This window comes from Mobula birostris, chromosome 2 (assembly GCF_030028105.1).
Source record: "Mobula birostris isolate sMobBir1 chromosome 2, sMobBir1.hap1, whole genome shotgun sequence".
Classification (NCBI taxonomy): Eukaryota; Metazoa; Chordata; class Chondrichthyes; order Myliobatiformes; family Myliobatidae; genus Mobula; species Mobula birostris.
The window spans coordinates 91552687-91577203 of record NC_092371.1 but is presented as its reverse complement, the minus strand read 5'-3'; the positions used below and the strand labels follow the sequence as shown (position 1 = coordinate 91577203).

At 45.5% G+C, this 24517-nt stretch overlaps 1 protein-coding gene across 1 annotated transcript in view; it reads left to right on the top strand.

The window, feature by feature from the left end:
- The window catches only part of ahcy (adenosylhomocysteinase), a 114003-nt gene extending 92025 nt beyond the window's left edge, over positions 1-21978 (top strand). Inside the window, exon 10 of the mRNA XM_072244999.1 lies at positions 21622-21978. Within this exon, the coding sequence (XP_072101100.1) occupies positions 21622-21753 (132 nt within the window). The 3' untranslated portion in view covers positions 21754-21978. The remainder of the gene's footprint in view (positions 1-21621) is intronic.
- Positions 21979-24517: the final 2539 nt, after the last annotated feature.

Sequence of the window (24517 nt, the reverse complement as noted above, 5' to 3'; positions counted from 1 at the left end):
CCAAATATCAAAAAGCCCATTTTATTTCAGATTATTGTAAAAGTCGATGCCTTAATGGTTAGTTAAATATAGCTGATAATAGGAAAAAAAACTCAGAGGTGATGGAGTGAGTTAAGAACACGACTTCACTCCATGAGCTCTACCGGAAGTCCCCCGATTGAATTTTTTGAGGATGTGACTGAACACATTGAAGGTAGAGCAGTAGATGTAGTGTATATGGATTTCAACAAGGAATTTGACAAGGTACCTCATGAAAACCTGATTGAGAAAGTAAGAAGGCATGGGATCAAAGGGGAAGTTGCTTTCTGGATCCTGAACTGGCTTGCCCACAGAAGGCAAAGAGTGGTTGTAGATGGGTCATATTCTGCATGGAGGCTGGTGACCAGTTGTGTGCCTCAGGGATCTGTTCTTGGACCCATTCTCTGTGATTTTTTTAAATGACCTGGATGTAGAAGTGGAGGGATGGGTTAGTAAACTTGCTGATGACACAAAGGTTGGGGGTGTTGTGGATAGTGTTTAGGGCTGTCAGAGGTTACAGTAGGACATCAATACGATACAAAACTGGGCTGAGAAGCGGCAGATGGAGTTCAACCCAGATAAGTGTGGGGTGGTTCATTTTGGTAGGTCAAATATGACAGAATATAGTAATATATAGAATATATAGTAGATTCATGGAACTTGGAAAAATAGAGGGCTATGGGTAACCCTAGGTAATTTAACATAGATCATAGAATAGTACAGGCCCTTCGTCCCACAATGTTGTGCCGACCCTCAAACCCTGCCTCCCATATAAGCCCCCACCTTAGGTTCCTCCATATACCTGTCTAGTAGTCTCTTAAACTTCACTAGTGTATCTGCCTCCACCACTGACTCAGGCAGTGCATTCCACGCACCAACCACTCTGAGTAAAAAAACCTTCCTCTCATATCCCCCTTGAACTTCCCACCTCTTACCTTAAAGCCATGTCCTCTTGTATTGAGCAGTGGTGCCCTGGGGAAGAGGCGCTGGCTATCCACGCTATCTATTCCTCTTATTATCTTGTACACCTCTCATGTCTCCTCTCATCCTCCTTCTCTCCAAAGAGTAAAGCCGTAGCTCCCTTAATCTCTGATCATAATGCATACTTTCTAAACCAGGCAGCATCCTGATAAATCTCCTCTGTACCCTTTCCAATGCTTCCACATCCTTCCTATAGTGAGGTGACCAGAACTGGACACAATACTCCAAGCGTGGCCTAACCAGAGTTTTATAGAGCTGCATCATTACATCGCGACTCTTAAACTCTGTCCCTCGACTTATGAAAGCTAACACCCCATAAGCTTTCTTAACTACCCTATCCACCTGTGAGGCAACTTTCAGGGATCTGTGGACATGTACCCCGAGATCCCTCTGCTCCTCCACACTACCAAGTATCCTGCCATTTACTTTGTACTCTGCCTTGGAGTTTGTCCTTCCAAAGTGTACCACCTCACACTTCTCCGGGTTGAACTCTATCTGCCACTTCTCAGCCCACTTCTGCATCCTATCAATGTCTCCCTGCAATCTTTGATAATCCTCTACACTATCTACAACACCACCAACCTTTGTGTCGTCTGCAAACTTGCCACCCACCCTTCTACCCCCACATCCAGGTCGTTAACAAAAATCACGAAAAGTAGAGGTCCCAGAACAGATCCTTGTGGGACACCACTAGTCGCAATCCTCCAATCTGAATGTACTCCCTCCACCACCACCCTCTGCCTTCTGCAGGCAAGCCAATTCTGAATCCACCTGGCCAAACTCCCCTGGATCCCATGCCTTCTAACTTTCTGAATAAGCCTACCGTGTGGAACCTTGTCAAATGCCTTACTAAAATCCATATAGATCACATCCACTGCACTGCCCTCATCAATATTGCTAGTCACCTCCTCAAAGAACTCTATCAGGCTTGTTAGACACGATCTGCCCTTCACAAAGCCATGCTGACTGTCCCTGATCAGGCCATGATTCTCTAAATGCCTATAGATCCTATCTCTAAGAATCTTTTCCAACAGCTTTCCCACCACAGACGTAAGGCTCACTGGTCTATAATTACCCGGACTATCTCTACTACCTTTTTTGAACAAGGGAACAACATTTGCCTCCCTCCAATCCTCCGGTACCATTCCTGTGGACAATGAGGACATAAAGATCCTAGCCAGAGGCTCAGCAATCTCTTCTCTCGCCTCGCGGAGCAGCCTGGGGAATGTTCCGTCAGGCCCTGGGGACTTATCTGTCCTAATGTATTTTAACAACTCCAACACCTCCTCTCCCTTAATATCAGCATGCTCCAGAATATCAACCTCACTCATATTGTCCTCACAATCATCAAGTTCCCTCTCGTCGGTGAATACTAAAGAGAAGTATTCATTGAGAACCTCGCTCACTTCCATAGCCTCCAGGCACATCTTCTCACCTTTATCTCTAATGGGTCCTACCTTCACTCCTGTCATCCTTTTTTTCTTCACATAATGGAAGAATGCCTTGGGGTTTTCCTTTACCCTACTTGCCAAGGCCTTCTCATGCCCCCTTCTTGTTCTTCTCAGCCCCTTCTTAAGCTCCTTTCTTGCTTCCCTATATTCCTCCATAGGCCCAGCTGATCCTTGCTTCCTAAACCTCATGTATGCTGCCTTCTTCCTCCTGACTAGATTTTCCACCTCACTTGTCACCCATGGTTCCTTCACCCTACCATTTTTTATTTTCCTCACTGGGACAAATTTATCCCTTACATCCCGCAAGAGATCTCTAAACTTCGACCACATGTCCATAGTACATTTCCCTGCAAAAACATCATCCCAATTCACACCCGCAAGTTCTAGCCTTATAGCCTCATAATTTGCCTTTCCCCAATTAAAAATTTTCCTGTCCTCTTTGATTCTATCCTTTTGCATGATAATTATAAAGGCCAGGGAGCAGTGGTCACTGTCCCTCAGATGCTCACCCACTGAGAGATCTGTGACCTGACCCGGTTCATTACCTAGTACTAGATCTAGTATGGCATTCCCCCTGGTCGGCCTGTCCACATACTGTGACAGGAATCCATCCTGGACACACTTAACAAATTCTGCCCCATCTAAACCCTTGGAACTAATCAGGTGCCAATCAATATTAGGGAAGTTAAAGTCACCCATGATAACAACCCTGTTATTTTTGCACCTTTCCAAAATCTGCCTCCCAATCTGCTCCTCTGTATCTCTGCTGCTACCAGGGGGCCTATAGAATACCCCCAGTAGAGTAACTGCTCCCTTCCTGTTCCTGACCTGCACCCATATTGACTCAAAAGAGGATCCTGCTACATTACCCACCCTTTCTGTAGCTGTAATAGTATCCCTGACCAGTAATGCCACCCCTCCTCCCCTTTTTCTGCCCTCTCTATCCCTGTTAAAGCACTGAAATCCAGGAATATTGAGAATCCATTCCTGCCCTGGTGCCAGCCAAGTCTCTGTAATGGCCAGTACATCATAATTCCATGTATAAAGTAAAGTATATGTTCAGCAGAGCACTGTGGGCCAAAGGGCCTGTATTTTGCTGTAGGTTTTCTATGTTTCTACCTCACCTGTACATAAGGATGATTTAAATATCTCTGCTAGGGCCCCTGCAATTTCAGCACTTGCTCCCCTTAGGGTCTGAGAGAACACTTTGTCAGGCCAGAGGATTTCGCCACCCTAGTTTGCTTCAAGACAGCGAACACCTCCTCTGTCATCTGTATCAGGTCCATGACCTCACTGCTGCTTTGCCTCACTTCTATAGTATTGTCTGTTTTGCAAGTAAATACAGATGCAAAAAATCCATTCAGCAGCTCCTACATCTCTTGACTCCAAGCACATATATTGGCAAGAAAAGTTTTGTGAACCCTTTGCAGTTACCTGGCTGTCTGCATTCTGTGAACCTCTTGCGCTGTACTTGATCTGGTATTTGGAAGTGAACCTAGTCTGGTGTCAGATCTCTGAGGATGAGCATTTTGGAGGTAGTGATCACAACTCTGTCTCCTTTACCATAGTGCTGGAGAGGGATAGGAGCAGACAATTTGGGAAAACATTTAATTGGTGTAGGGGGAAATAGCTTTTAGGCAGGAACATGGGGGCATAAATTGGGCGCAGATGTTCTCAGGGAAATGGCAGAAATGTGGCAAATATTCAAGGAACATTTGCATGGAGTTCTGCATAAGTATGTTCCATTGAGGCAGGGAGAGGATGGTAGGGTAAAAGAACAAAGGATGTAGAAAATCTAGTAAAGAAAAGCTTACAAAAGACTCAAGAAACAAGGTACTGTTAGAGCTCTAGAAAATTACAAAGGTGCCGGGAAGGAGCTCAAAAATGAAATTGGGAGAGCCAGAAGGGGCCATGAGAAGGCTTTGGCAAGCAGGATTAAGGAAAACCCCAGGGCATTCTACAACTGTGAATAGCAAGAGGATGAGCCATGTGAGAATAGGACCTATCAGGTGTGATAGTGGAAGCATGTGCATGGAGTTGGAGGAGGTAACAGAGGTACTTAATGAGTACTTTGCTTTATTGTTCACCTGTGAAAAGGACAGTGGCAATTGTGGGGATGACTTGCAGTGGGCTGAAATGCTTGAGTGTATAGACATTAAGAAAGAGGATGTGCTGGAACTGTTGAAAGGTATTAAGTTAGATAAGTCGCCGAGACCTGATAAGGTGTACCCCAGGCTACTGTGGGAAGCAAGGGAGGAGATTGTTGAGCCTCTGACAATGATCTTTGCATCATCAATAGGGACAAGAGAAGTACCGGAGGATTGGTAGGTTGCAAATGTTGTCCCCTTCTCAAGAAGGAGATTAGCGATAACCCAGGAAGTTATAGACCAGTGAGTCTTTCTTCAGTGGTGGGCTAGTTGCTGAAGATCCTGAGGGGCAGTATTTATGAGTATTTATGAGCATTTAGGGAGACATAATCTGATTAGGAATAGTCAGGGCAGGTCATGCCTTATGAACCTGATTGAATTCTTTGAGGATGTAACAAAACACATAGATGAAGATAGAGCAGTGGATGTAGTGTATATGGATAGGCATTTGATAAGGTTCCCCATGCAAGGCTCAATCAAAAAGTCAGGAGGCATGGGATCTAAGGAGACCTTGCTTTGTGGATCCAGAGCTGCCGAAGGGTTTCGAACGGAAACGTCGACCGTACTCCTCCTCGATGCTGCCTGGTCTGTTGAGTTCTTACAGTACTTTGTGGGTGTGTTGCCCTTCTTTTAGCCTTCCTGATTTCATAAAAGTTCTCTTGTATTTATATTTCATTTGCTCCTACCTGCTATGCACCACTTCTTTTTGTTTAAACTAGGGCCTCAACATCTCTTTAAAACAATAGTTCCCTACACCTGTTATCATTATTTTTTATTCTGATAGGCACATGCAAGTTTTGTACTCTTAACATTTCACTTTTGAAGTCCTTCCACTTACCAAGTATACTTCTGCCAGTAAACAGCCTGTCCCAATCCACATTTGCCAGATTTCTTGATACCATCAAAATTGGCTTTTCTCTCATCTAGAATGGACCAGGTCTATCTATTTGCAAATTTATTTTGAAACTAATGGCATTATGATCACTAGATAAAGTATTCCTTTACAAAAGCTTGTCACCTGTCCTGTCTCATTCCCCGATAGCAGATCAAGTATCACAGTTTCTCTCTTTGGGACCTCTACACACTGATTAAGGAAACTTTCGTGAAAACATTTGACAAACCCTATCCCATCTATTCCTCTTACAGTGTGGTAGTCCCAGTCAATATGCAGAAAGTTAAAATCACCTACTACAACCACTGTGTTTCTTGTAACAGTTTGCAATCTCTGTACAAATTTTAAACACAAGAAAGTCTGCAGATGCTGGAAATCCAAAGCAACACACACACACAATGCTGCAGGGACTCAGCAGGACAGGCAGCATCTACGGAAACATATCCATATTAATCAATATTTCGGTCTGAGACACTGCAAGACAAATTCTCTACCAAGTTTTTTCCTCTAAATCCTATGCCCTGTAATATAGCCCCATTAATGTGGTAATACCTTTCTTATTCCTTAGTTCCACCCGTAAAGCCTCATTAAACGAGTTTTCCAGTCTGTCTTGACTGAGCACTGCTGTGAGATTTCCCTAATAATGCCACCTCCCCCCCCGCCCCCCAAATCTGTCATGTCTAAAACAGCGGAACCCTGGAATATTGAGCTGCCAGCCCTGCCCCTCCTGTAACCAAATCTTACTGATGGCTACAATATCATAATTCCATGTGTTGAGCTATTCCCTGGGCTCGCCTGCCTTTCCTACAATGCCACTTGTGTTGAAATATATGCAGCTCAAAACATTGCTTAACTTTTTGATTCCTGACTTTGTCTGAGGTCTTAACATCTGTCTCCACCAACTGTTCTGGCACTCATTTCCATCCCCCTGCAATGCTTTGCATAACGTTAATCACTTGAAACTTTTTTAGGCAAATGTAGTAGCCAGTCTACTTCTGACAACTCTATAAATAACAAAGAAATGCATGGCCGAATATGGTAGGTTGATGGTTGTCAGAATCAGCTTTGTACTACAAGACATCAGAGCAGGATTAGGCCATGCAGCCGGTGAAGTCTGCTCCGCCATTCCATCATGGCTCATCTATTCTCCCTCTCAAACCCATTCTCCTACCTTCTCCACATATCTTTGACCTTGCTAGTGTTACGTACCCCGTAACTGGGTGGCCAAACCAGCAGAAATGGATCACTCAGTTGGAATCTGGATTACTAGAACTAAGAAAGTTTTATTAAAGGAACAAGCAACACAGTACTCTAATCAAAAGGATAATGAATGCAACAGTTCAGCAATGATAAACATACATGTACACAGAATTCAGATAACAGGATCAATCAAGCTCTATCGTTGTCTAGGGGTAAATGGCCAGTTTCAAGGTGACGCAAAGTTCAGTTCAATTTAGTTCAGTTCAGTTGGCAGTAATCGCTGCCGTGGGAGATGGACAGTGTGGGGGAAGGAGAGAGAGAGCAAAACGAATGAATATTCAAAACAGCTTCCACACACAAACCTTCGCAGTCAGCTTTCGGGCGAGTCCTTTGTGATGTCATCTGAGGTCACCGACCGTGACCCCTCCGTTTCCAGATGCGATCGTTTCTCTGCGGTGAACCCAACACCCAGGCAAGGGTGGACACACACCAGGTTCCCGCCGATCGTGCCTTTCCACCCTGTGCGTCTATGGCCCGGTACTTCCCACCGACTTGTGAGAGACGCACCGCTTCCAGGGTCTTGTTACCTCGGGTGTCGTGTGTGTCCTGCCTTAGCGAACCTGTCCCTTTTTATCCCCCTGCTGGGGTATTGCCTGTCCGTCACTTCAAACAGTTCAGGGTTCAAAGGGGGAGCCGCTCTTGACAGCTCTCCTTCCCTCATTAACATCTCCAAATGCTGCTCCATTGTTTTCCTTATCTCTCTCTCCTGAAGACAGGTGGCAGACCAACTGCTGATTCCACTGGTGCCAGCCCAGGCCAGCTACATCTTAATCTATGTGTATTCTTGTCACACTTCCCCCCTTTAAGGATTTTTACCGGGGGTAAAAATTACAAACATGAATACATTATTTGATACACACAAATACACATCTTCATCAGCTATTTGGCTAATACAGCGAATTTGAAGTTGTCAACACCTGGCAGACAGTCAGCCATCACATGTCCTGTTCCTTTTATATGTTATTAATAATCCCTTAGACCAGGCTCCAACTTAGCAAGCTTCATAGTGGCCAAAAACACGGATGAATTGCGATCAATGTAACCTCTCATTGGGTTTTGTCCCGGACCACAATAACAAGGGTCGTCCCATTTCGACTTAGTTTTCTCTCGCAAGGGCTTAGTAGGAGGGGGAGGGGTAGTGACCGCAGAGTTATTGCAAAACTTCCTACAGTACCCCACCATCTCCAAGAGCCTTCTGAGGGCCCTCTTGTCTGTCGGGGTTGGGATGTCAGAGATAGCCCACACTTTAGCTTGCATCGCTGCCAGCTGCCCCTGTGTCACCACAGTTCCCAGGTAAGTGACCTTCATGTGGCCGAACTCATTTTTTTCAAGGTTCACTATCAAGCTGGCTTCAGACAGCCGTATTACATTGCCAATACACACCTCTGTGTTCGTCAGCCCTTTTGTCACTGAATTACTCATTCTATAAGGAAGTTGCTCGCTAGGCTACCCTAGTGAAACAGACACCACCCAACGTCCCAGTTCTTTGCATCGCCTCGGGACAATCAAACACACGTGTGCGAGTCGTTTAATTACTGCTCCTAAAGAGTCGCTTTGTTCGGGGGTTAAGGGAGAGACCTTATCAGCAGAGCTGGCCAAAACAATAGCCTTCTCCCATCTGGTCGATACCATACTCATCTTTTCAAAATGGTTTTTTTCTCTTATCAGGGTCCCCTAGCTTCATTGATTTCCGCGCTAACACCGGCTAGGTTTGTTAGCATATCAAAAGCCCATGACCGTCTCAGTTCGCGTCGGCCATAATCAATAACATCCTTCCCCCTGGGCAGCCAGTAAACCTCTTTCATGATTCCACCAACTGTTTCCTCCAGCACCGCAAAATGTCCACCGGGGGGTACCTTGTGGGCCAGGTTAAAAATCTCATCCCCATAACTCTTTTGCACCACCCCCCATTCCTCATCTGCGGGTACTGTACTTGGTTTCCCTTTCTTCCTTAGCACTTCTTCCCCCACACAATAGCCTACTAGTTCCCTTGTTAATTCTGTGTCAGAGAGAGCTGTCCCTGCCAAAACCGTCAGCCCCTTGTCTCACTCTTGTGCCTGTATAAAGTCCTTCCTGGCTAATGCTAAGTCTGCCTCAGCTCCCTCACTGCCTCCTGTTTCACTACACTCCTTCCTTTCACTTTCTACCCCCTTCTCGTACAAGGCTGGCAGAAACGTCTCAGCTAAATTTACTACCGCAGTCCCGTGATGAACCTGTGAGTCCATGGGCGGGGTCTCAATGCTGGCAGGCTGACCTGTCAATCTCACTGCTTCGAACACAATTCCCCCGGCGAGGTCATTACCGAGCAAGACTTCCACGCCTTTCATCGGTAATTCGGGCCTCACCCCAATCGTGACTAGTCCAGAGACCAGGTTGCTTTGTAAGTGTACCTGGTGCAAAGGGACTGCCTCTGTCCCTTCTCCAATACCTTTGACCTTGACCTCCCCAGTCTGGGTCTCTGAGCTAAACTCTAATACACTCTTCAGTATTAGTGACTGATACGCTCCCGTGTCTCTCCAGATCCGCACTGGAACTGGTTTTAACCCCTCCTTCACTGACACCAATCCGGCCGAGATAAACTTCTCATGCCCTTCCTGAACTTTGGCAGACCTGTCCTTCCCTAGCGGTTCGTTTACCAGCTCGATACAGCCAGTCAAAATCGCCATTTTTCCTTTTCCCGTCTCCTTCTTTGGGGCAAAACACCTGGACGCAAAGTGTCCGACTTTCTCGCAATTATAACAGACGACCCCAGGAGACTTCCTACCAGACTGCTCCCGGTCTACCTTATCCTTCTCGTTAGTCCCCGGCTTACTTTCTGACTTTTCTGGCGGACTCTCCCCGCCGTCCTGACTACCCTTCTGGTAGCCTTTACTTGGGGCAAACTTCATTTTATGCGTCAACGCATACTCATCCGCTAACTTAGCAGTTGCGGCTAACATGGCTGCCTCTTTGTCATCTAGGTAGGGTCTCATACCCTCAGGGACACAACCTTTAAACTGCTCAATCAGGATCAGTTGTAGCAGTCTGTCATAATCCCCCTCTACCCCCTTTGAGGCGCACCAACGCTCACAATATGTCTGCATCTCACGGGCAAACTCTAAATACGTGCGGTCCCACTGCTTCCTCGCATTCCGGAACCTCTGCCGGTATGCCTCTGGGACCAACTCATAAATCCTGAGGATGGCCTCTTTCACCACCTCATACCTCTGGGCACCTTCCGCAGACAAAGCTGAGTAAGCTTGTTGGGCTTTCCCTTTCAGTACACTCTGAAGCAACACAGCCCACTTATCCCTCGGCCAGTCCTGACTGGTAGCAACTTTTTTGAAATGGAGAAAGTACCAATCCACGTCGGTATCGTCAAATGGGGGAACCAGCCTAACCTCCTGGGTCGCCCGGAACCCTCCACCTTGGTTTGGCACAGGCCCCTGCTCTGCCCTTATCCTTAACTTCTCCAGCTCGAATTCCCTTTCCCTCTGTTTCTCCTCTCGCTCCGACTGTGTGTGTGTGTCTCCCCCCCTCTCCTCCCCCTCTCCCCCCCCCCTCTCCCCCCCCCTCTCCCCCCCCTCTCCCCCCCCTCTCCCCCCCCTCTCCCCCCCCCTCTCCCCCCCCTCTCCCCCCCCTCTCCCCCCCCCTCTCCCCCCCCCCTCTCCCCCCCCTCTCCCCCCCTCTCCCCCCCTCTCCCCCTCTCCCCCCCCTCTCCCCCCCTCTCCCCCCCTCTCCCCCCCCCTCTCCCCCCCCCTCTCCCCCCCCACTCCCTCTCCCCCTCCCCCTCTCTAACTGCTTCTCTTTCTCCTGCCTTTCTAACTGCTGTACCCGGAACTCGTGCTCAAGTCTCAGTTTTTCAAGCTGTACCTGTACCGCGTCTCCAGCAGGTTTTTCAATAGACACCACCTCCAGCTCGCCTTGGGGAAACGCACCTTTAGATACATAGTGCTCTACGATAGTTCTGTGTATCTCCTCTCTCCTCATTGTCGACTTCCCATTTGGCCACAGATACCAATTCCGATTTCCTGGCATCCTCTAATGCCTCAAAGGTCGGCGCCTTTATAATTTCCTCAGCCTCCATTTCTGCTGCTTGTCTTTTCTTTCTTTTGGGAATTTTGACTCAATCAATTTACTCTGTCCCAAATTTAGCATTCAAAATCGCGGACGAGAACCCCACTTATGTTACGTACTCCGTAACTGAGTTGCCAAACCAGCAGAATTGGATCACTCAGTTGGAGTCTGGATTACTAGAACTAAGAAAGTTTTATTAAAGGAACAAACAACACGGTACTCTAATCAAAAGGATAATGAATGCAACAGTTCAGCAATGATAAACATACATGTACACAGAATTCAGATAACAGGATCAATCAAGCTCTATCGTTGTCTAGGGGTAAATGGCCAGTTTCAAGGTGACGCAAAGTTCAGTTCAATTTAGTTCAGTTCAGTTGGCAGTAATCGCTGCCGTGGGAGATGGACAGTGTGGGGGAAGGAGAGAGAGAGCAAAACGAATGAATATTCAAAACAGCTTCCACACACAAACCTTCGCAGTCAGCTTTCGGGCGAGTCCTTTGTGATGTCATCTGAGGTCACCGACCGTGACCCCTCCGTTTCCAGATGCGATCGTTTCTCTGCGGTGAACCCAACACCCAGGCAAGGGTGGACACACACCAGGTTCCCGCCGATCGTGCCTTTCCACCCTGTGCGTCTATGGCCCGGTACTTCCCACCGACTTGTGAGAGACGCACCGCTTCCAGGGTCTTGTTACCTCGGGTGTCGTGTGTGTCCTGCCTTAGCGAACCTGTCCCTTTTTATCCCCCTGCTGGGGTATTGCCTGTCCGTCACTTCAAACAGTTCAGGGTTCAAAGGGGGAGCCGCTCTTGACAGCTCTCCTTCCCTCATTAACATCTCCAAATGCTGCTCCATTGTTTTCCTTATCTCTCTCTCCTGAAGACAGGTGGCAGACCAACTGCTGATTCCACTGGTGCCAGCCCAGGCCAGCTACATCTTAATCTTTGTGTATTCTTGTCACACTAGTCAAGAAACTGTGCTTTAAACAATCTCCACAGCCGTCTGTGGTAATGAATTCCACAGGTTCACCACACCCTGAATCAGAATATCCCTCAAGAGACGCCACTCTTTTAAGCCTTTCAATATTCGATGGGCTACAATGAGATCCCTCCCTCATTCTTGACTCCAGGTAAAGATCCTAAACCATCAAACTGTCCTCTGGATCCTCTCTCATGCCAGCATGCCCCTTCCCAGGTAAAGGCCCAAAACTGCTCACAACAGTCTGACCATTCCTTATAATGCCTTGGTGTTTGTTATTGATGTGGAGTAAAATAATACAAAAACAATTAAGTGGTGTTCATGCATCATTCAAAAATCTGATGTGGAGAAGAACGGTTTCTGAATCATTGAGTCTTCAGGGTTCTGGTGCTTTTCCCCCCACCATCCAGCTACATATGAGGTAATTCACAGCTGCTGGTTATCCTGACAACCATATTTTGAGATGTGTGTACAGATTGGAAGTGCAAGTGGAAGGATACTTTGCAACATAATGGCATAGCTACTTCATCTAACAGCTTTGCCTGGCCTGCCAAATTTGGAAGTAATAAAAGTTTGAAAATGTAGCAATATATGATTATGATAATCTTACAAAATTTCTTTTATTTTTATGCAACTAATTGCAGCTTGTTATTTGTGTGGTTCTGTGTAGTTACATGTGTGAAAGAATTGAAAATCTAGGATTCTTGTCAGTCTGATATCTTATCATACAAAGGATGGATATAAATCAGATGAGATACAGCCTGTAGTGTAAGTCAGAAATGAACACATGTTACTAGAGCTATGAGACAGCTGCAGTGCAATGCTTGCAGTGGTACTGTGCCCCCACGTGTGCAATGCTGTTGAGTGTCTTTTGGAAATCCTTGAAATTAATCTATCCATTTGAAACTGGACTATTTATCTTCCTGCATTCTTAAGTGTTCCTCCACCCTGCAAAACACATGGCCAGTATTTACAACCTCTGAAAAATGGGGTTGTGCTCAACCACCATATATGAAGGTATGGACTGTTAACACTATAAAAAGCATCAGTCGACTATTAACATTTACATTTGCCACCGAGCCAGTTTAGAATCTGATTGGCCACTCTCCCTTGCTTCTCGCAGGTTTTCATTTTTTAACCAGTCTGCTACAATATGTGGAAGTTGATCAAAAGATTTACAAACGTTGTAGAGTCATAGTCATGGAAACAGAAACAGGCCCTTTGTCCTATCTAATCCATGTCAAACCATTAATCAGCCTAGTCCCAACAACCTGAACCCTGAACACAGCTCTTCATACCCTTCCCATCCATGTACCTATCCTAATTCATGCTCATTCCAGGCTCTCTCCACACAGTGAAGTTCCCATGTTCCCTTTAAGTTTCACCTTTCACCCTTAACCTATGACCTCTAGTTGTAGTCTCAACCAACCTCAGTGGAAAAAGCCTGCTTACATTTACTCTATCTGTACTCATAATTTTGTAAACCTCTATCAAATCTCCCCTCATTCTTTAGAATAAAGTTCTAACTAGTTCAACCTTTCCCTATAATTCAGGTCCTCAACATCTTTGTAAATTTTCTCTGCGCTCTTTCAAACTTACTTACATATTTCCTGTAGGTAAGTGAACAAAACTGGATATAATTTAGGACATAATTTAGGTAAGTCAAATGTAATGGCAGAATATAGTATTAATGTTAAGACTCTTGGCAGTGTGGAGGATCAGAGGGATCTTGGGATCAGAGTCCATTGGACACTCAAAGCTGCGCAGGTTGACTTTGTGGTTAAGAAGGCATATGGTGCTTTGGCCTTCATCAACCGTAGGATTGAGTTAGAGCCGAGAGGTAATATTACCCTGGTCAGACCCCACTTGGAGTACTGTGCTCATTTCTGGTCACATCACTACTGGAAGGATGTAGAAAGTATAGAAAGGGTGCAGAGGAGATTTACAAGGATGTTGCCTGGATTGGGGAGCATGCCTTATGAGAATAGGTTGAGTGAACTTGGCCCTTTCTCCTTGGAGCGACGGAGGATGAGAGGTGACCTAATAGAGGTGTATAAGATAAAGAGAGGCTTTTCCCCAGTGCTGAAATGGCCAGGACGAGAGAGCATAATTTTAAGGTGCTTGGAAGTAGATACAGAGGAGGTGTCATGGGGCAAGTTTTATTTTTATGCAGAGTAGTGAGTGCGTGCTGCCGGCGGCGGTGTTGTAGGCGGAAACAAGAGACCCCTGGATGGGTACATGGAGCTTAGAAAAATAGAGGGCTATGGGCAAAGCCGAGGTAGTTCTAAGGTAGGGACATGTTCAGCACAGCCTTGTAGGCCGAAGGGCCTGTGTGGGGCTGTAGGTTTTCTGTTTCTATAATTTTCCAAAGCAGTTATCACCAATGTCTTGTACAATTTCAGCATAACTTCCCAACTCCTGTGCTCCTTTAATTTATGAAGGCCAGTACTCCTCAGTGCCCTTCTGCTCTCTGTGTAAGTCCTACCCGAGATAGATTTCCCAAAGTGCAGCAACTCACACCATTAAATTCTATCTGCCATGGCTTCGGCCCATTTCACTCATTGGTCCAGGCCCTGCTGCAAGCCTTGACAGTCTTCCTCACCGCCCACTACACTTCCAATCTTGGTTTCATAAGATATAGGAGCAGACTTGGGCCATTTGGCCCATCAAGTCTGCTCCATCATTTCACCATGGCTGATTCAATTTTCCCCTCGACCCCAGTCTCCTGCCTTCTCCCCGTATCCCTTTGTGCCCTGATCATTCAAGAATCTATCAATCTCTGCCTTAAATATGCATAGAGACATAAATACAGCTGCCCGTGACAAAGAATTCCACAGATTCACCCTCTGGCTAAAGAAATTTCTCCTCATTCCTATTCTAAAATGACACCCCTCTATTCTGAGGCTGTGTCCTCTGGTCTTAGACTCTCCCACCATAGGAAACATCCACTCTGTCAAGACTGCAAACACGAGGAAATTTGCGGATGCTGAAATTTCAAGCAACACACATAAAAGTTGCTGGTGAACGCAGCAGGCCAGGCAGCATCTCTAGGAAGAGGTACAGTCGACGTTTCGGGCCGAGACCCTTCATCAGGACTAACTGAAAGAAGAGCTAGTAAGAGATTTGAGAGGGGGAGGGGGAGATCTGAAATGATAGGAAAAGACAGGAGGGAGAGGGATGGAGCCAAGAGCTGGACAGTTGATTGGCAAAAAGGATATGAGGGGATCATGGGACAGGAGGCCGAGGGAGAAAGAAAAGGGGGAGGGGGGGGAACCCAGAGGATGATACTCTTGTCGTACAGCTACAGATTGACAGGTATGATATTGTGGCAATCACTGAGACGTGGCTAAAGGATGCATGTCTCTGGGAGCTGAACGTCCAAGGATACACAGTGTATCAGAAGGATAGGAACGTAGGCAGAGGGGGAGGCGTGGCTTTATTGGTAAGAAATGATATTAAATCATTAGAAAGAGGTGACATAGGATCGGAAGGTGCAGAATCTTTATGGGTTGAGCTAAGAAATCGCAGGGGTAAAAGGACCCTGATGGCAGTTATTTATAGGCCTCCAAACAGCTGCAGTGATGTGGACTACAAATTACAACAGGAAATAGAAAAGGCTTGTCAGAAGGGCGGTGTGATGATAATTCTGGGGGATTTTAACATGCGAATAGATTGGGAAAATCAGATCGGCACTGGATCTCAAGAGAGAATTTGTAGAATGTCTGCGAGATGGCTTTTCAGAACAGCTTGTTGATGAGCCCACTAGGGGATCGGCTGTACTGGATTGAGTATTGTGTAATGAACCGGAGGTGATTAGAGAGATTGAGGTACAGGAACCATTAGGAGGCTGTGATCATAACATGATTGAGTTCACTGTGAAATTTGAAAAAGAGAAGCCGAAATCTGATGTGTTGGTATTTCAGTGGAGTAAAGGAAATTATAGTGGCATGAGAGAGGAACTGCCAAAGTTGACTGGAAAGGGACACTGATGGGAAGGACGGCAGAGCAGCAGTGGCTGGAGTTTATGCGAGAAGTGAGGAAGGTGCAAGACAGGTATATTCCAAAAAAGAAGAAATTTTTGAATGGAAGAAGGATGCAATTGTGGGTGACAAGAGATGTCAAAGCCAAAGTTAAAGCAAAGGAGAAGGCATACAAGGAAGCAAAAATTAGTGGGAAGGCAGAGGATTGGGAAGTTTTCAAAAGCTTGCAAAAGGAAACTAAGAAGGTCATTAAGAGGGAAAAGATTAACTCTGAAAGGGAGCTAGCAAATAATATCAAAGAAGATACTGAAATCTTTTTCAAGTATATAAAGAGTAAAAGACAGGTGAGGGTAGATATAGGAGCAATAGAAAATGATGCTGGAGAAATTGTAATGGGAGATAAGGAGATGGCAGAGGAACTGAACGAGTATTTTGCATCAGCCTTCACTGAGGAAGACATCAGCAGTACACCGGACACTCAAGGGTAGCAGGGAAGAGAAGTGTACGGAGTCACAATTACAACAGAGAAAGTACTCAGAAAGCTGAATAGTCTAAAGGTAGATAAATCTCCCAGACCAGATGGAATGCACCCTCGTGTTCTGAAGGAAGTAGCTGTGGAGATTGTGGAGGCATTAGTGATGATCTTTCAAAAGTCGATAGATTCTGGCATGGTTCCGGAGGACTGGAAGATTGCAAATGTCACTCTGCTATTTAAGAAGGGGGCAAGGAAGCAAAAAGGAAATTATAGATCTGTTAGCTTGACATCGGTGGTTGAGAAGTTGGAGTCGATTGTCAATGATGAGGTTACAGAGTATCTGGAGGCATATGACAAGATAGGCAGAACTCAGCATGGATTCCTTAAAGGAAAATCCTGCCTGACAAACCTATTCCAATTTTTTGAGGAAATTACAAGTAGGCTAGACAAGGGAGATGCAGTGGATGTTGTATATTTAGATTTTCAGAAGGCCTTTGACAAGTTGCCACACATGAGGCTACTTAACAAGATAAGAGCCCGTGGAATTACGGGAAAGTTACATACGTGGATAGAGCGTTGGCTGATTGGCGGGAAACAGAATAGGAATAAAGGGATCCTATTCTGGTTGGCTACCGGTTACCAGTGGTATTCCACAGGGGTCCGTGTTGGGGCCGCTTTTTACATTGTACATCAACGATTTGGATTATGGAATAGATGGCTTTGTGGCTAAGTTTGCTGATGATGCGAAGATAGGTGGGGCCGGTAGTGCTGAGGAAGCAGAGACTTGGATAGATTGGAAGAATGGGCAAAGAAGTGACAAATGAAATACAATGTTGGAAAGTGTATGGTTATGCACTTTGGCAGAAGAAATAAACGGGCAGACTATTATTTAAATGGGGAGAAAATTCAAAGTTCTGAGATGCAACGGGACTTGGGAGTCCTCGTACAGGATACCCTTAAGGTTAACCTCCAGGTTGAGTCAGTGGTGAAGCTCATGATAAAATGGCAGAGTAGACTCGATGGGCCGAATAGCCAACTTCTGCTCCTTTGTCTTATGGTCTTATAGGATGGGCAAGGGGTATAGTGAGAGGGACAGGGGGAGACGGAGATGGCATGAACATTGATTTCTCAAACTTCCACTAATGCCCCACCTCCCCCTCGTACCCCATCCGTTATTTATTTATATACACACATTCTTTTTCTCTCTCTCTTTTTTCTCCCTCTGTCCCTCTCACTATACCCCTTGCCCATCCTCTCGGTTTTTACCCCCTTCCCCTTTTCTTTCTCCCTAGGCCTCCAGTTCCATGATCCTCTTATATCCCTTTTGCCTGTGCAGCTGTGCAGCTCTTGGCTCCATCCCTCCCCGTCCTGTCTTCTCCTGTCATTTCGGATCTCCCCCTCCCACTTTCAGATCTCTTACTAGCTCTTCTTTCAGTTAGTCCTGACGAAGGGTCTCCACCCGAAACATTGACTGTACCTCTTCCTAGAGATGCTGCCTGGCCTGCTGTGTTCACCAGCAACTTTTATGTGTGTTACTCTGTCAAGGCCCTTTACCATTGGTTGGGTTTCAATGAAGTCACCCCTTATTCTTCTGAATTAGAGTATACAGCCCCAAAGCCATCAGACATTCTTCATATGGCACACCATTCAACCCTGGAATCATTTTTGTGAACCTCCTTTGAACCCTCTCCAGTTTCAGCACATCCTTTCAAAGGGAAGGGTCCCAAACCTGCTCACAGTACTCTAGTGAGACCTCACCAGTGCTTTATAATGTTTCAACATTACATCCTTGCTTTTACAATCAAGTCCTCTTGAAATGAATGCTAACATTGCATTTGCCTTCCTCACCACAGACTTGACTTGCAAATTAACCTTTAGGGAGTTCTTCACAGGGACTCTGTCTCTTTTTTTATATATATTTTCTTCCCATTTAGAAAATAGTCGACCCTTTTCTTCTAACAAAGTGCATGACCATACACTTCCTGACACTGTATTCCAACTACCATTTCTTTGCCTATTCTCCTCATCTGGCTGAATCCTTCTGTAGCATCTCTACCTCCTCAAAACTATCTGCCCTTCCAGCTATCTTCATATCACCTGTAAGTGGGATCTCACAGTGGCTGCCCATTTTAATTCTACTTCGCATTCCGATATGACCATCGATGGCCGCCTCGACTGCCAGGATAAGGCCACACTTGGGTTGGAAGAACACCAGCTTGTTTTCTGTTTGGGTAGCCTCCAACCTGATGGCATGAACTTCGATTTCGCCATCTTCCAGTAATGCCTCCGCTTCCCCCCTCACCATTTCCCATTCCCTTGTCCCTCTCTCGTGTTACCTCTGGTGTTCGCACCCGTCCTCCCCATTTTTTCTTTCTTCCATGACCTTCTGTCTCTTTCACCAATCAGCTTCCTAGCTCTGCTTCATCCCTCCCCCTCCAGATTTCACCTTGTGTTTCACTCTCCCGTCCCCCCTCCCCCCTCCCCCCCCCCCATTCTCTCAAATCTACTCCTCAGCTTTTTTCTCCAGTCCTGCCGAGGGGTTTCAGCCCGAAACATTGACTGTACTTTTTTTCCATAGATGCTGCCTGTCCTGCTGAGAATCCTCATGAGTCTTTTCTAAATCACCTTGCTCAATCACATCTTTCCTAGAGTATGGCAACCAGAATTGTACACAAGATCCAATGTTTTTAACAACTGACATTTAACAATTTAACAATTGCCAGCTCTTGTACCGTTGCATGTCTTCACCCTGTTTACCTGTTTCAGGGAACTATGTACTTGTATCTTCTGGTCTTTCAGTTCAACAGAACTGCCCAGGGCCCTGTCATTTACCATGTATGTCCTGACCTGGTTTAAGTCCCAAGATTTACTTCTCTGAGCAAAAGTCCTCTAGCCATTCCTTTGCCCACTTTTCCAGTTATCCTTAGCTATCCATCACAATACTAATTACAAACTATGATAAGCCAACTGGTCACAATAACTATCCCTTATGATAAATATTATTCTACTGGTCAGGGGCCTCTATTCTGGAAAAACAACCCTTGACAAACACCTCTGCCTGTTTCCACTGACAATTTTGTGACCAGTTGGCTAGCTTTTCTGGAAATTCATTTGATTGAACCATATGGACCATGCAACAAGATCTTGTCAAGGCCTTGCTAAAATTCCATGTAGAAAATGTCTACTAGCCTCTTCCCTCAGTCCTTTTGATCACCTCTTCAAAAGTTTCACTCAAATCAAACTGCAACACTCAGCAACGCTTATTCATGGTAGAGGTAATAGATTTTATGGTGAAAGGTGAAATATTTAAGGAGAGTCAGAGAGGGAACTGCACTCGGTGTATGTGTAGAGCAAGCTGCCAGTGTAAGTGGTGGAATCAGATTCAACTTCCAAATTAAAGTTAGGTTTGGATAAGTATATGGATGGAAGGGGTATGGAAGGCTCTGGGCTGGATGTGGGTTGATGGGACTAGGCAGGTTGTCATGGATTAGATGGGCTGAAGGATCTGTTTCTGTGCTGTGGTTCTCTATAAATCGGACTAGCCCAGGTGGACACCTTTGGCATGGACAGGTTGTAGCAAAGTTGTACACAGTTACGAGGAAATCTACAGATGCTGGAAATTCAAGCAACACACACACACAAAAAATGCTGGTGAACGCGGCAGGCCAGGCAGCATCTATAGGAAGAGGTACAGTCGACGTTTTGGGCAGCCTTGCTATTAGCATCTTCAATAGAGAAAATTTCATAATCTGATGAATGGCATTTAAGGCATTTGGTCTCATCCTGTCAGAGATGTTCCCTTTTATTCTAACGATTCCTCTTCAATTCTGCTGCTGAAAAATGATCTTTTTAATTCTTATGTATCCACAACCTGACGCTGCTTCTGTTCTTACTGATGCCGTCTGACCAGATTGTTTCCAGCCTCTTGTATTTTCTTTATTTCAGAATTTCAGCAGAAGGTTCAATCATTAGGCATTAATATTGAAGTAGTAAAATGGATTCAGCAGTGGCTGGATGGAAGTCGCCAGAGAGTATTGGTGGATAACTGTGTCAGATTGGAGGATGGTGTCTAGTGGTGTGCCTCAGGGATCTGTACTGGGTCCAGTGTTGTTTGTCATATACATTAATGATCTGGATGATGGGGTGGTAAATTGGATTAGTAAGTATGCAGATGATCCTAAGATAGGTGGAGTTGTGGATAATGAAGTAGGTTTTCAAAGCTCACAGAGATTTAGGCCAGTTAGAAGAGTGCGCTGAAAGATGGCAGATGGAGTTTAATGCTGAAAAATGTGAGGTACTACACTTTGGTAGGACTAATCAAAATAGGACATACATGGTAAATGGTAGGGCATTGAAGAATGCTGTAGAACAGAAGGATCTAGGAATAATGGTGCATAGTTCCCTGAAGGTGGAATCTCATGTGGATAGGGTGGTGAAGAAAGCTTTTGGTATGATGGCCTTTATAAATCAGAGCATTGAGTATAGGAGTTGGGGTGTAATGTTGAAATTGTATGAGGCATTGGTGAGGCCAAATTTGGAGTATTGTGTACAGTTTTGGTCAGCGAATTATAGGAAAGATGTCAATAAAATTGAGAGAGTACAGAGGAGATTTACTAAAATGTTGCCTGGGTTGCATCTGCTAAGTTACAGATAAAGGTTGAACAAGTTGGGTCTTTACTCTTTGGAGTGTAGAAGGTTGAGGGGGGACATGATAGAGGTATTTAAAATTATGAGGGGGATAGATAGAGTTGACGTGGATAGGCTTTTTTCCACTGAGAATGGGGGAGACTCAAACAAGAGGACATGAGTTGAGAGTTAAAGGGCAAAAGTTTAGGGGTAACATGAGGGGGAACTTTACTCAGAGTGGTAGCTCTGTGGAACGAGCTTCCAGCAGAAGTGGTTGAGGCAGGTTCGATATTGTCATTTAAAGTTAAATTGGATCGATATATGGACAGGAAAGGAATGGAGGGTTATGGGCTGAGTGCAGGTCGATGGGACAAGGTGAGAGTAAAAGTTCGGCACGGACTAGAAGGGCTGAGATGGCGTGTTTCCGTGCTGTAATTGTTATATGGTTATCTGCAGTTTTTGATTTGCTATTTACAAAGAAAAATGTATGAGATCATGAAAAGGCAACGTAACTTTGGGCATGTGATTAGGAAAGAGTAGTTGGAATGCATGGTATTTATGGGAAAGATTGAAAGGAAGAAAGCAAAAGGAAGGCAAAGACAAATGATGATGGAGACAGCAGCCAGAGAATTGGAAATGAATACCAATGAATTGATCCGCTTGACCCGAAACAGGAGTGTGTGGGCCATGGCAGTCAAAGCTCAGTCTGGGCATGGCACCTGATGATGATGATTGTACCATGTTTTGTCTTTTGCAGCTGGATGAAGCAGTGGCTGCTGCGCACTTGGAGAAACTCGGAGTAAAATTAACCAAACTGACAGAGGATCAATCGTCTTATCTTAGCGTTCCTGTGGATGGGCCTTTTAAACCAGACCATTACAGATATTGAACCCTGTTGATTCCTGCTGCAGAGCGCAACAACATTCCTTCAAGAGATTGAGTTTGTCAACATCTGTGAAGGCTGTTCTGATTGCCAAATCAATGGTCCCAGCTGATTGTTGCTCTAGCCTCAGTAGTAACCATCTTATCACCAAATCATTTGTTTTGTAATTTCACTGATGTTGAAATATAATCCTGCTGAAATATTGACAATAAATATTGATTCGGACTCTGATTTCCTTTTTGACATGGAATGCTTTCACAAAACTAAGCAATTCATGAGTAACCAATTAAACTAATGCCCAGTCTAAGTTCTGAAGAAGACCAGCAAACACAGCAAATATTTGATCAGATCATGATGCAGGCATTCAATCCAAACATGTTGACAGTTCATTTCCTTCCACACATGCTGGATAACGTGAGGTTCTTCCAACAGATTGTTTGAAGCTCCAAATTTCACCATCTACCGTCTCTTGTGAGTTGATCAAAAAGTGTGCATAGTATTTTAATTATATAATTAAGAGATTTTGATGTCCTAGTGTTTTGCTCACTCTCTCCCAACCTATATGCTGGTCTTTACTTTACTGTGGTTTTAGATGGCTCAGCTCTGTTCAAGTGCGCTTCTGCTGACATGGCCTGTTGATTAGTAAGTTTGGATGTACACCCAGAGAAAACCCAGGCACTGAGTCAGTGTGATATTCCAAAGAGCCAGAACCTGAGCTCAAAGTTGGAGCTGCTCGACTAGATGTGTACATAGAACATAGAAATCTACAGCACATTACAGGCCCTACAGCCCACAGTGTTGTGCTGACCATGTAACCTACTATAGAAACTGCCTAGAATTTCCCTACCACAAAAGAGCTTAGAAAAAGAGAGGGCTATGTACCTGTCTGGATGGATGGCATCTGTTAGTCTCGCAAGACCATGGATCTGCACCTGGAAAGTCTTGCTTCAGTCTCTCCAGGGCGCAGGCCTGGGCAAGGTTGTATGGAAGACCAACAGTTGCCCATGCAGCAAGTCTCCCCTCTCCATGCCACCAATGTTGTCCAAGGGAAGGGCTAGGGCCGATACAGCTTGGCATCAGTGATGTCGCAGGAGTTGCCAGAGCGAGGTTGAAAGCAACGTTGGACTGCCTTAGGGACTCCAGCTCCTGATTTGTCCTCAGGGTTTACTCCTGAAGCCTTTCCCATGAATGGGTATGGCAGCAAGGCAGCGGAGGTTTGAAATCAGAGTTTTCCCTTTCTTAGGTGGACTGCCTTCCCAGGCTGACGAGCACCATCGACCCAAAGCACTGGTTTTAAGGCACCAGGACCTGCCTTCGCCCCTTCTCCTGTCAGTAGAAACAGTTCCACCGGGCTTAGAGGCTAAGCCACATGAGAAGGCCAGGAGTTGGACTTGGTTGTCAGAGGCTATTTGAGGTGCATGTCATGAGGAGCACTTTTAGGTAGTGGGAGCTTGTCCCCACTACCACTCCTCAGCTTGACAACCTTGGAAACAATCTTAAGAGTCGCTTGAAAGACTAATGTATCTGATTCCACAACCACTGCTGGCAGTGCATTCCACGCACCCACACTCTGTGTGGAAAAACCTACCCCTGACATCCCCTCTGTAGCTGCTTCGAAACACCCTAAAACTGTGCCAACCCATGTTAGCCATTTCAGCCCTGGGAAAAAGGCTCTGGCTATCCACACCATCAATGCCTCTCATCTTATACACCTCTATCAGATCACCTCTCATTCTCCATCGCTCCAAAGAGAAAAGGCCAAGTTCACTCAACCTGTTCTCATAAGGCATGATCTCCAATCCAGGCAACATTCTTGTAAATCTCCTCTGCACTCACTCTATAGTATCCACATCCTTCCTGTAATGAGGTGACCAGAACTGAACACAGTACTTCAAGTGGGGTCTATCTAAGCTTAGTCTCGTATAGCTGTAACAGTACCTCACAGCTCTTGAACTGAATCTCACAGTTGAAGGCCATCACACCATACATCTTCTTACACTGTCAAACCGCACAGCAGCTATGAGTGTCCCGTATTCCTGTTGCTACAGACCCCAAGATCTTACTGATCCTCCACGCTGCCAAGAGTCTTACCATTAATGCTATTTTCTATCTTCAAATTTGACCTACCAAAGTGAAGCACGTCACACTTCTGAGTTGAACTCCATCTGCTACTTCTCAGCCCACTTCTGCATCCTATTGGAGTCCTGCTGTAACCTCTGATAACCCTCCAGTCTATCCACAACACCCCTAACTTTTGTGTTATCAGCAAACTTACTAACCCATCCTACTTCCTCATCCAGGTCATTTATAAAAGTTACACAGAGGGGTCCTAGAGCAGATCCCTGAGGAACACCACAGGAGAACTGGTCACCATCCTCCATGCAGAATATGAACCATCCACAACCACCCTTTGCCTTCTGTGGGCAAGCCAATTCTGGATCCACAAAGCATAGTCTCCTTGGAGTCCATGCCTCAATACTTCCTTAATGACCCTTGCATGGGGAAACTTATCATAAGACCATCAGACAAAGGAGCAGAAGGCGGCCATTCGGCTCATCGAGTCTGCTCCGCCATTTTATCATGAGCTGATCCATTCTCCCATTTAGTCCCGCTCTCCCACCTTCTCACCATAACCTTTGATGCCCTGGCTACTCAGATACCTATCAATCTCTGCCTTAAATACACCCAATGACTTTGCCTCCACTGCCGCCCGTGGCAACAAATTCCATAGATTCACCACCCTCTGGCCAAAAAAATTTCTTTGCATTTC